The sequence below is a fragment of the Myodes glareolus genome, chromosome 2 (genome assembly GCF_982192425.1).
Source record: "Myodes glareolus chromosome 2, mMyoGla1.1, whole genome shotgun sequence".
In the NCBI taxonomy this organism is placed as follows: domain Eukaryota; kingdom Metazoa; phylum Chordata; class Mammalia; order Rodentia; family Cricetidae; genus Myodes; species Myodes glareolus.
Genome location: NC_142027.1, coordinates 4326960 through 4340781, shown reverse-complemented (window position 1 = coordinate 4340781; position 13822 = coordinate 4326960). Strand labels below are relative to the sequence as shown.

General features: G+C 44.6%; 2 protein-coding genes and 1 pseudogene across 3 annotated transcripts in view; 1 reads left to right on the top strand and 2 right to left on the bottom strand.

Annotated features, from left to right (window-relative positions):
- Window positions 1-891: 891 nt before the first annotated feature.
- LOC125392923 (beta-1,3-galactosyltransferase 5-like) overlaps window positions 892-13822 on the top strand; it is a 28272-nt gene continuing 15341 nt past the window's right edge. Inside the window, exon 1 of one of the 2 annotated variants that reach the window (XM_048422908.3) lies at window positions 892-1094. Coding sequence is in view for 1 of the 2 variants with exons in the window: in XM_087898788.1 (XP_087754914.1) it covers window positions 1493-1561 (69 nt within the window). In the remaining variant the exon portion in view is untranslated. Of the gene's footprint in view, window positions 1095-1377; window positions 1562-13822 lie in introns of those variants that run through there. The other variant, XM_087898788.1, reaches the window with a different exon arrangement.
- Window positions 9481-10763, bottom strand: LOC148122896 (N-alpha-acetyltransferase 11-like). The gene has a single exon (XM_087898785.1). It carries the CDS (start codon window positions 10761-10763, stop codon window positions 10104-10106), a length of 660 nt encoding a protein of 219 aa, XP_087754911.1. The 3' UTR covers window positions 9481-10103.
- On the bottom strand, window positions 10872-11120 carry LOC148122895 (thioredoxin-like protein 4A pseudogene; annotated as a pseudogene).

Genomic DNA, 13822 nt, shown 5'->3' with positions numbered 1-13822 from the left:
GAACCTTCGTCCAACAACAGATGGGGAACAGAGGCAATGACCCACATCAGAGTACTGGACTGAGCTCCCAAGATCCAGTTGGAGAGTGGAGGGAGAGTATGAGCAAGGAATTCAAGACTATGAAGGGGTCATCCACTGAGACAGTTTGCTTGAGCTAATGGTAGCTCACCAACTCCAACTGGACTGGGAGTGAATGAGCTTGGGAACAACCAAGACCCTCTGAAGGGAATTGACAGCTGGGGTAGACTGAGGGGCCACTGATAGTGACACTGGGATGTGTCTCTACTTGCTTATACTGGCTCTATGGGATCCTATTCTCTTTGGATGTAAACCTTGCTCAACCTAGACATAGTAGGGAGGGCCTTGGACTTTCCACAGGGCGGGGTTCAGGGCACTCCCTTAGGGTTGGAGGGGTGGGGGGAGGATCTGTGGAGGGAGAGGGAGTGGACTGGAAGGAGGGGTGGGAGTGGGAATTTGGGTTGGTATTTTTTTAAGTAATAAAAAAGTAAAAAAATAAAAATGTAGGAAAAAATAAAAACAATAAAAACAATTTATTTTTTAAAGAAAAAAGTCCAAGTTTGAGGGGAAAGCTCAGGGTGAGGCTGTTGGCGTCAAGTCTGGGAAGAGATCTTGGGGAGCAGATCTTTTTCCCTCCTCCCTACCCCCAGCTTGACCCAGACAGTTCTTCCTTTATGAATGTTCCTCTCACCAGATGTTCCTTCTTTTGTGGGTTGTGGGCAGGTGCTCTGAATAAACAACGGGCTTCTCTGAGACTGAACTTTATGACATGAGGGCGGGTGTTCTGACATGCTGGGGAGTCTCCTTTCAGCTGGGCTCTCCCCCTTCTGTTCCCACTCGCTGGTTAAAGGGAGTGGACAGGAAAGGTTAGGTCAGTGCAGAGAAGGACTTCCAGAGGTGGTCTCTGCTCTCCTGAGCCTGACCTGGGCCTTGGACTCTGAGCTCAGGAACTTGCCATCTGTCCTGTTTGCCCATTTAACTGGGCATCAAATCCTATTTCTCCTGGGTTTTCTGGTCCTGAGAGTCACTCCTGGTTCCTGTGGTCTTGAATAGCTGCCTGGTATCTTCTGTCCCCAGTAAGTGAGTTGAACGAACAGGATGTGATCCTTCCTTGAGCCTGAGAGCTAGAGCGTCCTTTTCCTGACTCTAAGTACCAGCTATCAGGAGCTCACTGCATTGTCATTGCCTCACCCTGGGTTGGGTGAGCTGAGTGAGTGTGTATGTGGGCGCGCGCGCGCGCGCGCGCGCGCGCGCGGGGTGTGTGTGGTGTATATATAGGGGTTGGGGTGGGGTTGAGGGGGAGGAGGGTGGGGATGGGAGTTGGGGAGTGGCCTCCAGTACCTAGTTGGCTTTTCTCCTGATCCCTATTGCTTGTCTCTGCTCACTTCCTTGCCATCAGGGAAGCACACGGCTGGCAAGGGTTCTTTCCACTTTTCCCGATCTCAGGCTTTCCTCTCCATCAGATTTCCTTTCCATGATTGCGCTCCATCAGCCTTTGAGACTGGCCGCCCATGGGTTTGGACAGCACTTTCCTTTGCTTCTGGTAAGAGGGAATTATCTAAGTCCATGTCTGAAGCTGCAGAGTGAAAGGGTGGGTAAGACCGATGATAGAGGTTTTGGTAAAGTTACATAATCTCAGTTTAAAATTAAAACCAGGATCATGAGATTGAGTGTCCCCAGACTGAATTTGAAATAACTGATGACTAACTGTCCTGCTAGCTGTACAGCATGAATAGGTTGAACCCTGGGCTCTGGAACCACAATCCTTGGCTGCTAGTTATTAAGGTAGTTTGTATTTCCCACTGCCCAACTAAGGGAGGGTGGGGTGGTGATGTTCCAGACCAGATCTATGTGGCCCAGAGGCCACTTTGACATGGCAGATGAACCCAGGATCTTTATAATTTCAATATAGAGATAAAAACACACAATCCAATGCTGAGAAAGATCTGAGCTTGTCACAACCCTTATAACTCAACCTGAATTCAGAGAGCATACTTGCTCTGGGAAAGAAGAAGGGTCCTTTGGAATATAAGCAAACTGTGCTTGTCATTGGCTATTTAGTGAAATTTCCAGGTCGTTCTCTGAACTGGATAGCCATTTGTATTCTGTACTGAGTAGGGAAAGAACCTGCAGACCCAGCTATGGTAAGACAATAGTAGAGCTTTTCACAAAATTATATAAAGCGAGGACATGGCTGCTTCAAGGTTCTTATTGTAGGCATGAGGGGTGAACAGTCAGAGGCACCTGAAAGAGTCCAGAGCAGGGACAGGAAGTAGTAGACTTAACTGAGCTTTGAGAGAAGAGGGGAGTGGGGAGAGCAGAGCAAGAGAGGAAGAGAAGGGAAGAGAAGGGAAGGGAAGGGAAGAGAAGAGAAGAGAAAAGAGAGAGGAGAACAAAAAGAAGAGGTCAAGAGGGCGCATGGATGAAATGGCAGGGTTATAGGGGAAGGAGAAGCTGGGGAAGGGAATCCCCTGAGCAGGAGAGGTTTAGGGAGCAGGGTTAGAAGAGCTGAGAGAAGCCACAGGGACTGAGTGAGCTTGGAGATCACCTTGTGTTTTGAAATGCTAATAGGCATCACAGAGAATTTGTCCCTAGTTTCTTTTAGACCTGATAAAAATAGCCTGGTAGTGAGCTGAAAAGGACACTTGGTAAAGATGTCATTCAGACTTCTTTTATTATTATTATTATTATTATTATTATTATTATTATTATTTATTTGTTTGTTTATAAAAAATTCCACTTTCTCCCCTCCTCCCCATATCCTCCCATTCCCCCCCCTCCCCCCTCCCCCCCACTCCCTCTCCTCCTCCCTCTCCAGTCCAAAGAGCAATCAGGGTTTTCTGCCCTGTGGGAAGTTCAAGTTCCTCCCCCCTCCCTCCAGGCCTAGGAAGGTGGGCATCCAAACAGACTAGGATCCCAAACAGCCAGTACATGCAGGCGAAACAAGATCCAGTGCCATTGTCAATGGCTTCTCAGTCAGCCCCCATGCCGGCCACATTCAGAGAATCCGGTTTGATCACATGCTCGTTCAGTCCCAGTCCAGCTGGCCTTGGTGAGCTCTCATTCGATCAGTCCCCTTGTATCAGTGGGTGAACGCACCCCTCGCGGTCCTGATTTTCTTTTTTATGTTCTCCCTCCTTCTGTTCCTCATTTGGACCTTGGGGGGCTCAGTCCGGTGCTCCAATGTGGGTCTCCGTCTGTATCGCCATCCATCATCGGATGAAGGTTCCCTCTGGTCCTGTCTATCTTGCTCACGTTTTCCCTCCTTTTGCTTCTCATTTGGATCTAGGGAGTTAAGTCCAGTGTTCCAATATGTGTCTCTGTCTCTATCTCCATCCATTGCCAGATGAAGGTTCTATGGTGATATGCAAAATATTCATCAGTATGGTTATGGGCCAAGGCCAGTTCAGGCACCCTCTCCTCTGCTGCCCAGGGAAGAATCTGGGGACCTCTCCTTGGGCCTGAGAACCGCTCCAGAAACAAGTCTCTTGCCAACCCTAAAATGGCTCCCTTAGTTGAGATATATACTTGCCTGCTCCCATATCCATCCTTCCTCCCCCCACCTCATTCCCCCATGCCAACCCTAATCCTCCCCCTCTCCCTTCTCTCTAACCATCTCCCCTTATTTCCCCCTCCCCGTGCACCCAAGTTTGCCTTGCAATCTTGACTACTTCCTATATCCAGGAGGATAACTATATGATTTTCTTCAGGTTCACCTTCTTATTTAGTTTCTCTAGGATCACGAATTATAGGCTCAAAGACCTTTAACTATGGCTAGAATCCACTTATGAGTGAGTACATACCATATTACTCTTTTTGGGTCTGGGTTACCTCACTCAGTAAAGCGTTTTCTATTTCCATCCATTTGCATGCAAAATTCAAGATGTCATTGTTTTTTACCGCTGAGTAAAACTCTAATGTGTATATGTTCCACACCTTCTTTAACCATTCTTCTATTGAGGTTGTTTCCATGTTCTGGCTATTACAAATAGTGCTGCTATGAACATAGTTGAACAAATACTTTTGTAGTAATATAGGGCATCTCTTGGGTATATTCCCAAGAGTGGAATTGCTGGGTCCTGAGGGAGGTTGACTACCAGTTTCCTGAGAAACCGCCACACTGATTTCCACAGTGGCTGCACAAGTTTGCATTCCCACCAACAATGGATGAGTGTTCCCCTCACTCCACATCCTCTCCAGCATAGGCTATCATTGGTGTTTTTAAGTTTAGCTATTCTGACAGGCGTAAGATGGTATCTCAAAGTTGTTTTGATTTGCATTTCCCTGATCGTTAAGGAGGTTGAGCATGACCTTAAGTGTCTTTTGGTCATTTGAAGTTCATCTGTTGTGAATTCTCTGTTCAGTTCAGTACCCCATTTTTAATTGGGTTAATTAGAGTTTTAGTATCTAGCTTCTTGATTTCGTTGTATATTTTGGAGATCAGACCTTTGTCTGTTGAGGGGTTGGTAAAGATCTTCTCCCAGTCAGAAGGTAGACTTCTTATATCTGATTTTGAACATCATCCCACATCCTCACTAAGAGCTAGAAGTCATTTGGGACCAAACAGGCTAAAAATGTAGTTGATAACTCCCTCATTCCCTATGTACTCATGGACACAGAGAAACCCGGGCACATTAACTCAACCCTATACCTCAGGTCTTTCCATTGACACCACAGAGGCTGATGTTATTATCTTTCTGGGTGCACATGAGGACGATGTGGTCCCATCTTTGCTTGTGACACCAGCGACAACGATTATTGCAGCATTGCCTCTCATTTTCTTAGTACTCTGCAGAGTTTTCCTTGGTTATGGAAAGAAATAAAGAAGCTTCTCAAATTATAAAATAACTTGGTCTTAAGAATAATTGCCAGTTAGTATAAGATAAATATTTTAGGGCTCAGTAGAATGGCAGAATACAGGACAGACTTTGGGGCACAGTGGTGAATGTGCTGACTCAGGTTTGGGTTCTCTTCCATGTAGCTTATTCTCTCTGTCTCAACTCCCTTACTAGTGTCACTGTTCAAGGCTGTCCATTCTCTTTCTTACAACACCTCATTTCTCTGTTCCCTAGGGGTGTTTTAATTGCCATGTGTTAGCTCTGCAAGTCCCTCTTTTAATCTCCTGGGTCTCTTGTAATTTCTTATGTCCATTGTGTTTTGCTGACTAAGTATTCCCAATTTCTCTGGGGAGCAGTACATTTATCAGGCTCCCCCTTGATCCACTTCTGAGAGTGCCTTCTTCCAGATTAGCCAGGCTGTCATTCTTGTTTTACAAGGGCAGGGTCACCTGGTTGGCTGCCTCTGAGGTACAAGTTACCTTGATCATTCCTTATTACCTTTCTTTTATTTGGATTTTATTCAAATTCTTCTCAGAGTTTCAGTTGGAGCCTCTGTATCACAATCTACTTCTTTGTTGTTCATTGTCCCAGGCTATTAAAAAAGGTAATTGAGAGGGATCCGGAAGTGGGAATAAGCATAATTTCCAGATTGCTTTTCATGTTATTTTACCACAATATATTTTCAAGGCTACTCAGGTTATGTCTTCCTTCCTTCCTTCCTTCCTTCCTTCCTTCCTTCCTTCCTTCCTTCCTTCCTTCCTTCCTTCCTCCCTCCCTCCCTCCCTCCCTCCCTCCCTCCCTCCCTCTCTCTCTCTCTCTCTCTCTCTCTCTCTCTCTCTCTCTCCCCCCCTCTCTCCCCTCTCTCCTTCTCTCTCTTTTTTTTTGGTTTTTGGTTTTTCAAGACAGAGTTTCTCTGTAGCTTTGGAGCCTGTCCTGGAACTAGCTCTTGTAGACCATGCTGGTCTTGTACACACCTGCCTCTGTCTCCCAAGTGCAGGGATTAAAGGCATGTCCCACTCCTGCACAGCTAAATGCATATTTCTTAAAATTGTAAACTATTTCAGGCTGTAGAAAAGTCAGAGAGCTGCAGATAAGCTATGTGTGAGCATGTCCCTGTCACATGGGCGGCACCTGCAGTGACTTAGAAGGTGAGATAGTAAAAAGTGGGTTGGTCATAAAGCATTGCCTTTCATTTCTCTCCCCGCCTTTTACTCTTTCTCACTGCTCTGGATTTTTCCTTCATCCTTCCCGTGTGTGTTCATATCTCTACGTGTGAGTCTGTATTTCATGTCACTACTATTATGCTTTTTAAATCTGCTGGTATTATGTTGTGTGCTAATTTCTGCATTTTGATCACTATTGCTGGATATCTAGATGATTTACATTTTCATATAAATACAGTAGTAGGCATTCCTGGTCTGTCTCCTCTTGTCTGTGTGATTTCCTGTAGATTAAGGATCTACCAATATGAGTATAATTGACTTCCAGGGAAGTTCTAGATTGGTCTCAATCTGTCCTAGATCCTGAAGGATGCTACTTGGGAGGGTAGGGGCTGCATTAAATCACAGTCCTACCAACCAGATTGTTCAGTAACTCAGTGCCTTGTCCTCACAGCTTGACAAAGACTTAGACTCATTGGACTTTTACATTTGTATTAATAGAAAAAGTAATAACTCCATCTCATGCTTTAAGATGCATTTACCTAAGCTGGGTGGTGGTGCACACCGTTATTCCCAGCACTCAAGAGTCAGAGGTTGCCAGATGTCTGTGAGTTTAAGGCCATCCTGGTCTGCAGAGTGAGTTCCAGGACAGCCAAGGCTACACAGAGAAACCCTGTCTCAAAAAAAAAAAGAAAACCAAAGAAGAGGAAGAGGAGGAAATATGCATTACCTGATTCTAGCACAGCTGGCAGTGTTTTCATTAATGTATAGGTCTTAGCCTATGATTTGTCTGTCTCTTGTTTATCAGTCTGCCACCATCATCTATTGATTGGTTGATCCATCTTTCAATTCTCTTTGTATTTATCATCTATATATTGTTGTCTATAATCTATCCACGACCTATTAGTCTTTTTTTTCACCAGTCCCCCTATTGGTCTTCTATCATCTATGTACCAATCACTTGTCTATTTTCTTTTCATCGTATATATTGTTTATCTATCATCTAATATCTATTTGGTATATCTATCAATCAGCTGGTAATCTATCTATTATCAATCATTTCTATCACTTATAAGTAGTCTAGCATGCATGTTTTCATCAATCTATCATTGATCTATTTATAATCTATATAATTTACATAACTTCTATTGTATATCTTTTTGGTATATCTATTATCTATCTGTCATCTATCTTTGATTTAAAATCACATATAATTTCTCTATCACCTATCATATATCTATTTATAATCTATTATCTATCTGTCATCTATCTATCTATCAATCTATCTGTCTATCATCTATCTATCTATCATCAATCATCTATCTCTGTCTCTTTGTTATTGTGACCAAATTCTTGACAAGACAGAAGTAACTTGAGAGGGAGGATTGCCTTGGGATCACAGGGGAGAAGGTACAGTCCATTACAGCAGAAACAGCATGGAGTCAGGACCAGCTCCTGTCTCTGGCAGCAGGAAGATGAGGTGACTAGTGAAACCACACCACCCAGGTAGTATAGAGCTTAGGCTACAACACTTAAAGGGCTGCCCCCACCTTATTCAGTTTTGCTTCCACACAAAAGGCCCATTTCCTCCCCAAGACTTGGACAGAAAATGAGGACAAATAATTTATTTACACAAGCCATGGGGGACATTTCCCATTCGTATTAAGGAAGTCTGTCTATCTGCCTACCCCTTGGCGTTGCTCTTCTGTGAGGGATCTGTTTGTACCTTCTGTTCACTTTTCATTTTGATGCCTCTTTCTCAGTGGTTGCCTAGGCTTGTTAGAGCCCTCACTTACCTGTGAACACCATTCCCTTAGAGACTTAATTTTCACTCTGATGTTGCTATATAGACATCTTAGTCCAGGTCTTAGAGGAGAAGCTTGTAGAGACCAAGTAAGTCTTAGGTCAAAGTCCCTGAGCAGCTGGCTCCTGGTGAGGTCTCTCTTCTGGCTGCAGAGTTCCACTTCCTGTCATTTGAAGGGCCTGGCATTTCTCTTTCTTTCTCTTCTAATAAGTCAATTGAATTAGGGCCTCACCTGGAGCCTCATCATCTAACCTTAATTACAGCTTGAAGGCTCTGCTGCACTGGGGCCAGAACTCTGCCGTGACTGTTAGGAGGACACCATTTAGTTCATGGCATTGGTCTCTTTGCCTGTACCTCGCCAATACATTTCTGACTTATGACTGAATGGCAGGATTCACAGGCAGCAGGTTTCCCTCTGTTTTCTTTGTAATGTGCTGGTCAGTTTTTGTCCTCTATGTGAATTTCAAGTTCACTTGTCAAGTTGAGTTAAAACTGTTGTCAGTTTTCAGAATTGTTGTTCTGTCAGAATGTAATTTGTTGGTTTCAGAGCAAACACAACTTATTTATTCATCTATTATTATTACAGGGTCATAGTTTTCAGAGTCTTGCTCTATAGCTGAGGCTGGCCTCAAATACTCTATCCTTATGTCTCAGTTTCCTTAGTGCTGGGATTACAGGCATGCACCACAACATCTGGCTCAATGTGCTTAAATTCCAGACTGTTTGCATGTTACACAGTGTTCTTTTTAATGTCATTCTTGCCTGGGATTGCATGTCGTACTTGGTTTTCATCTCTGCTTCCCATAGTCACTCTGTAATAGCATCTCAGTCTTTGTCTCTTATGAGTTTACCATACTGGGAAGAGCCAAAATGATTGTTTCAGTTTGAACTTGCCTGACATTTCTGCTCATTAGAATGAAGTTAGGAATTCTTTTTAATAATATTGTAAAGGAACTGGGCAGTGGTGGTGCATGTCTTAAATCCCAGTATTTGAGAGGCAAAAGCAGGTGGATTAGAGACTAGCTTGGTCTACAGAATGAGTTCCAGGACAGTCCGGGCTACACAGAGAAACCCTGTCTTGAAAAACCAAAAACAAGGAAAAAATAATATATAGACGTAATAACCTATCTATATTCTTATTGGTTATAATGTTCATATGTGTGATGTCTTTATATTAAAAAATAAGCTTTAATATATTTTATCTGTGTGTATATGTGTCTTGTGAATGTATGCCATGTATGCACATAACCTTGGGGGCCAGAAAAGGGCATCAGATATCATGGAGTAGGAATGACAGGAAATTGTGAGCTGCCCCAATGGCAACACGGAACTGAACTGGAGTCCTCTGGAAGAGCAGGAAGGGCTCCCAACCACTGGGGTATCTTTCCAGCTCCTGTCTTCAGCGTTTTAATGCAGTTAATTATATTAGATACTTTAATTATGAACACATAGAGAAGATATAGCTTGTCTTAGGGTTTCATTGCTTTGGGGAGATACTATGACCACAGCGACTCTTATAAAAGAAGACATTTATTGGAGGCTGGCTTACAGTTTTAGAGGTTTAGTTCATTATGATCATGGTGAGAAGCATGGCAGTATACAGGCAGACATGGTACTGGAGAAGGAGCTGAGAGGTCAATATCTTTTTTTTTCCCTTTTTAATATTTTTATTTGGGGGGGTCAGAGATTACAATATGATTTCTGCTTGTCCTTGCCTTAAGATCTACAAATTCTGCCTGTGCAGAAGTCCAACACCTATCTCCTCCCACCACAAGGGAACAGTTTTCTTCAAAGAGGGAGGGCAGGGCACGGGCAGTTTCCATAGAAGGCAAGAGTAGCTAACTTCCACCAGACAGAGGCAGAGGGCATAAGGACTAATGATAGTCCTGCTTACTCAAAAATGAAAACCCAAATAATGGCAAACGCTGAAAGCTGGGGAGTTTCCTGAGCTATCGCCACTTCCTGTTTGGCATTCTAGGCAAAACCCTACAGCATACACACAATCAGTACAGGACAACTGCAGACTGAATACAGCGGCTGGCAGCGTGGGAGAAGCCAAGGACGGTGCTGCCATGGCAGTCCTCAAAGTTCCTTGGCTCCTGCACAGCAGCTTCTGTGTCCTGGAGAGCCTTCATGATTAGGCCATGTGGAAGGCTGCTAAGCGCTGACAATGAGAAGTCATGTGGGTCACTGTGGGTGACTCCAGAGCTACTGCAGAGCACAGCCAGGATTCCCAAGAAAACTGTGGCTAAAATGCAAGAACCTACAATGCTCGAGCGGGCTCTAGGAGGTAGAATCCAAGTCTTGTACGCTGTCTTGGACATCAGCGCTGTCTTTGCTGTCACTGCCACTGTCATCTCCGGCCAGGTTCTGCTGACCGGCCTCTTCAGAACCAGGAAGTGTGCTGCCCTGATTCTCCTTGGAAGCCAGAACCACGTATCTGCCCTTCTTCAGTACCAGCTGCCGTCTCAGCTCCTCTGCCATCTGGGAGAGATCTCGTTTCATGGCGTATGCATCTTCTCCATCTGCATAGTACTTGGGCTCCACCTCACTAACCTGGAAGTTCAGGGTGTTGGAATAAAGGTGCAGGGCCGCCCTGTTGCTCTTCCTCACGTACAGGGATACATACTTGGCGCTGAAGTTCTCGATCATGGCCCGTGAGGCCTGGTCCATCAGCTTCTGGGCCAGGCCGAGGCGCCGGTGGGAACGTTTCACAGCCAGTGAGGTGATGTGTCCATGAGGGACATCATCAGGGTCCTCCTCCATCTTGGCCAGGACATAGCCCACGATCTTGCCATCCTCATCCTCAGCAATGTAGGAGAGCTGGGGCCAAGAGAGGCCGTGGTAGAAGTAGTACTTCATCTGGTAGTTCTCGGGCAGGCACAGCAGGTTGCAGTGCTGCATGTTCATCAGGTCATCGGGCCGAGCACGGCGGATGTTCATATTGGCAGCAGACAGGCCTGTCAGGCTCGAGAACCACAGAGGATGCCATGGAGCACAAGCGACACCAGCACCGTTTGCTTTAAAACAGCTGGGATATCCAAACAGGACTCACACAAGATGAGAAAGATCTCTCACTATCTTCCATTTCTTTTCGGCGATGCTGTACAGAACCTCGTCCATCTTCATGCAAGTGGGGTCCCAGTCGTGTCCGAAACGAATGACGACCACGCGGTCCTCCTCCGACAGGATGGCCTGGTCTACCTGCCAGCCATTGTGCAGATGCGGGAGCATGTACGACATCTTGAGCGGGCCTGCGCGGCCGGAAGCCGCGAGCTACCTCGTGAGAGCCCACGCGGCCCGACCCGAGGTCAATATCTTGAACTGCAGGCAGCAGCTGACTGTGTGCCTCACTGGACATAGCTTGAGCACATAAGACCTCAAAGCCCTCCTCCACAGTGACACACTTCCTTTAAGAAGGCCACACATATTCCACCAAGGCTACACCTACTAATAGTGCCACTCCCTATGGACCAAGCATTCAAACACATCCCAAATACTGGATTATTGGAACGTGTCATCATACCTGACCATTCTGTTTCTTTGAAATCATTCATGTAATATATAAATATATATATAATCGTTGTTTCTTTAAAATCCTTGTAAAACTTGTCCCTAAATCTTTTCTGGGTTGTACTTTAGAAAGGAGGCAGGGCAACATTTGATTATAGACTTATTGTCTAATTGTTCTCTGTTTATTCAAATTCTGTTTCTTTTTTAGCAAACTTTACGAATTCATGATTTGCTTTCATAGTGTCCCAGAGATTTTGGTACATTGTGCATTTTCACTGAATTTTAGGAAGTCCTTAATTGCTTTCTTTATTTCTTCCTTGTTCCAATGGTGATACAGTTGAGTGTTATTCAGTTTCCATGAGTTTGTAGGATTTCTGTGAGTTGTGTTGTTGTATTTTAAATTTAAGTCATGATTGTAACAGGGACGAGCAGGGTCGTCCCAGCCACCCTGCTAGCTTTACCCGAAATAACTACACAGAAACTGTATTCATCTAAATACTGCCTGGCCCATTAGTTCTAGCCTCCTTTTGGCTAACTGTCACATCTTGATTCAACCCATTTCTTTTTTTTTGAAAGTAATTTTATTAAATTATAAAAGTTTCCATTTACGCCACTCTTCCCAACACCCTCCCACTCCCCCCACTCCCTCTCCTCTTCCCTCTTCGTCCCTAAGGGCAGTCAGGGTTTCCTGCCCTGTGGGAAGTTCAAGTTCCTCCCCCCTCCCTCCAGGTCCAGGAAGGTGAGTATCCAAACAGACTGGATCCCCAAAATCCAGTATATGCAGAGGAAACAAGTCCCAGTGTCATTGTCAATGGCTTTTCAGAAAGACTTCGGGCCAGCCACATTCAGAGACTCCGGCCACATTCAGAGAATCTGGTTGGATCACTTCCTGGTTCAGTCGCAGTCCAACTGGCCTTGGTAAACTCTCATTAGATCCGTCCCCTTGTATCAGTGGGTGATAGCATCCCTCGCAGTCCTTATTTCCTTTTTCATTTTCTTCGTCCTTCTGCTCCTCATTTGGACCATGGGGGTCTCAGTCCGGTGCTCCAATGTGGGTCTCCATCTGTATTGCCATCCATCGTCGGATGAAGGATCTATGGTGATAAGCAAAATATTCATCAGTATGATTATGGGCCAAGGCCGGTTCAGGCACCCTCTCCTCTGTCCAGAGAACAATCTGGGGATCTCTCCTTGGACCTGGGATCCCATATATAACCAAGTTTCCTATAAACCCCAAAATGACTCCCTTAGTTGAAATACATTCTTCCCTGATCCCATATTCATCCTTCCTCCATCCCCCCATCCTGGTCAACCGAGCTTTCCCCATTCCTCCCCTACTCCCTTCTCTCTAACCCTCTCCCCTTCCAAAAACCCTCCCACCCCCCCTCCATGCACCCGAGGTTACCTGGGACTCTTGACTATTGTCATTATTTTTTACCGCTGAGTAAAACTCTAATGTGTATATGTTCCACACCTTCTTTAACTATTCTTCTATTGAGGGGCACCAGGGCTGTTTCCAGGTTCTGGCTATTACAAATAGTGCTGCTATGAACATAGTTGAACAAATGCTTTTGTAGTATGTTTGGGCATCTCTAGGGTATATTCCCAAGAGAGGAATTGCTGGGTCCTGAGGGAGGTTGACTCCCAGTTTCCTGAGAAACCGCCACACTGATTTCCAAAGTGGCTGCACAAGTTTGCATTCCCACCAATAATGGATGAGTGTTCTTTTGTCGAAAATTAGGTGTTCATAAGTTTGTGGGTTAATATCTGGGTCTTCTATTCGATTCCATAGGTCGACTTCTCTGTTCTTATGCCAATACCAAGCTGTTTTCAATACTGTAGCTCTGTAATAGAGTTTGAAGTCAGGGATAGTAATGCCTCCAGAAGTTCCTTTATTGTATAAGATTGTTTTGGCTATCCTGGGTTTTTTGTTTTTCCATATAAACTTGATTATTGCTCTCTCAAGGTCTGTGAAGAAGTTTGATGGGGATTGCATTGAATCTATAGATTGCTTTTGGTAGAATTGCCATTTTTACTATGTTGATTCTCCCAATCCAAGAGCAGGGGAGGTCTTTCCATTTTCTGGTATCCTCCTCAATTTCTCTTTTCAAAGGCTTAAAGTTCTTGTCAAATAGGTCTTTCATATCCTTGGTTAGAGTAACCCCAAGATATTTTATGGTGTTTGTGGCTATCGTGAAAGGTGATGTTTCTCTGATTTCCCTCTCCGTTTCTTTATCCTTTGTGTATAGGAGTGCCACTGATTTTTTGGAGTTGATCTTGTATCCTGCCACGTTACTAAAGGTGTTTATCAGCTGTAGGAGTTCTTTGGTAGAGTTTTTGGGGTCGCTTATGTACACTATCATATCGTCTGCAAATAACGAAAGTTTCACTTCATCCTTTCCAATTCGAATCCCCTTGATCCCCTTATGTTGTCTTATTGCTATTGCTAGAACTTCAAGCACTATATTGAAGAGGTATGGAGAGAGTGG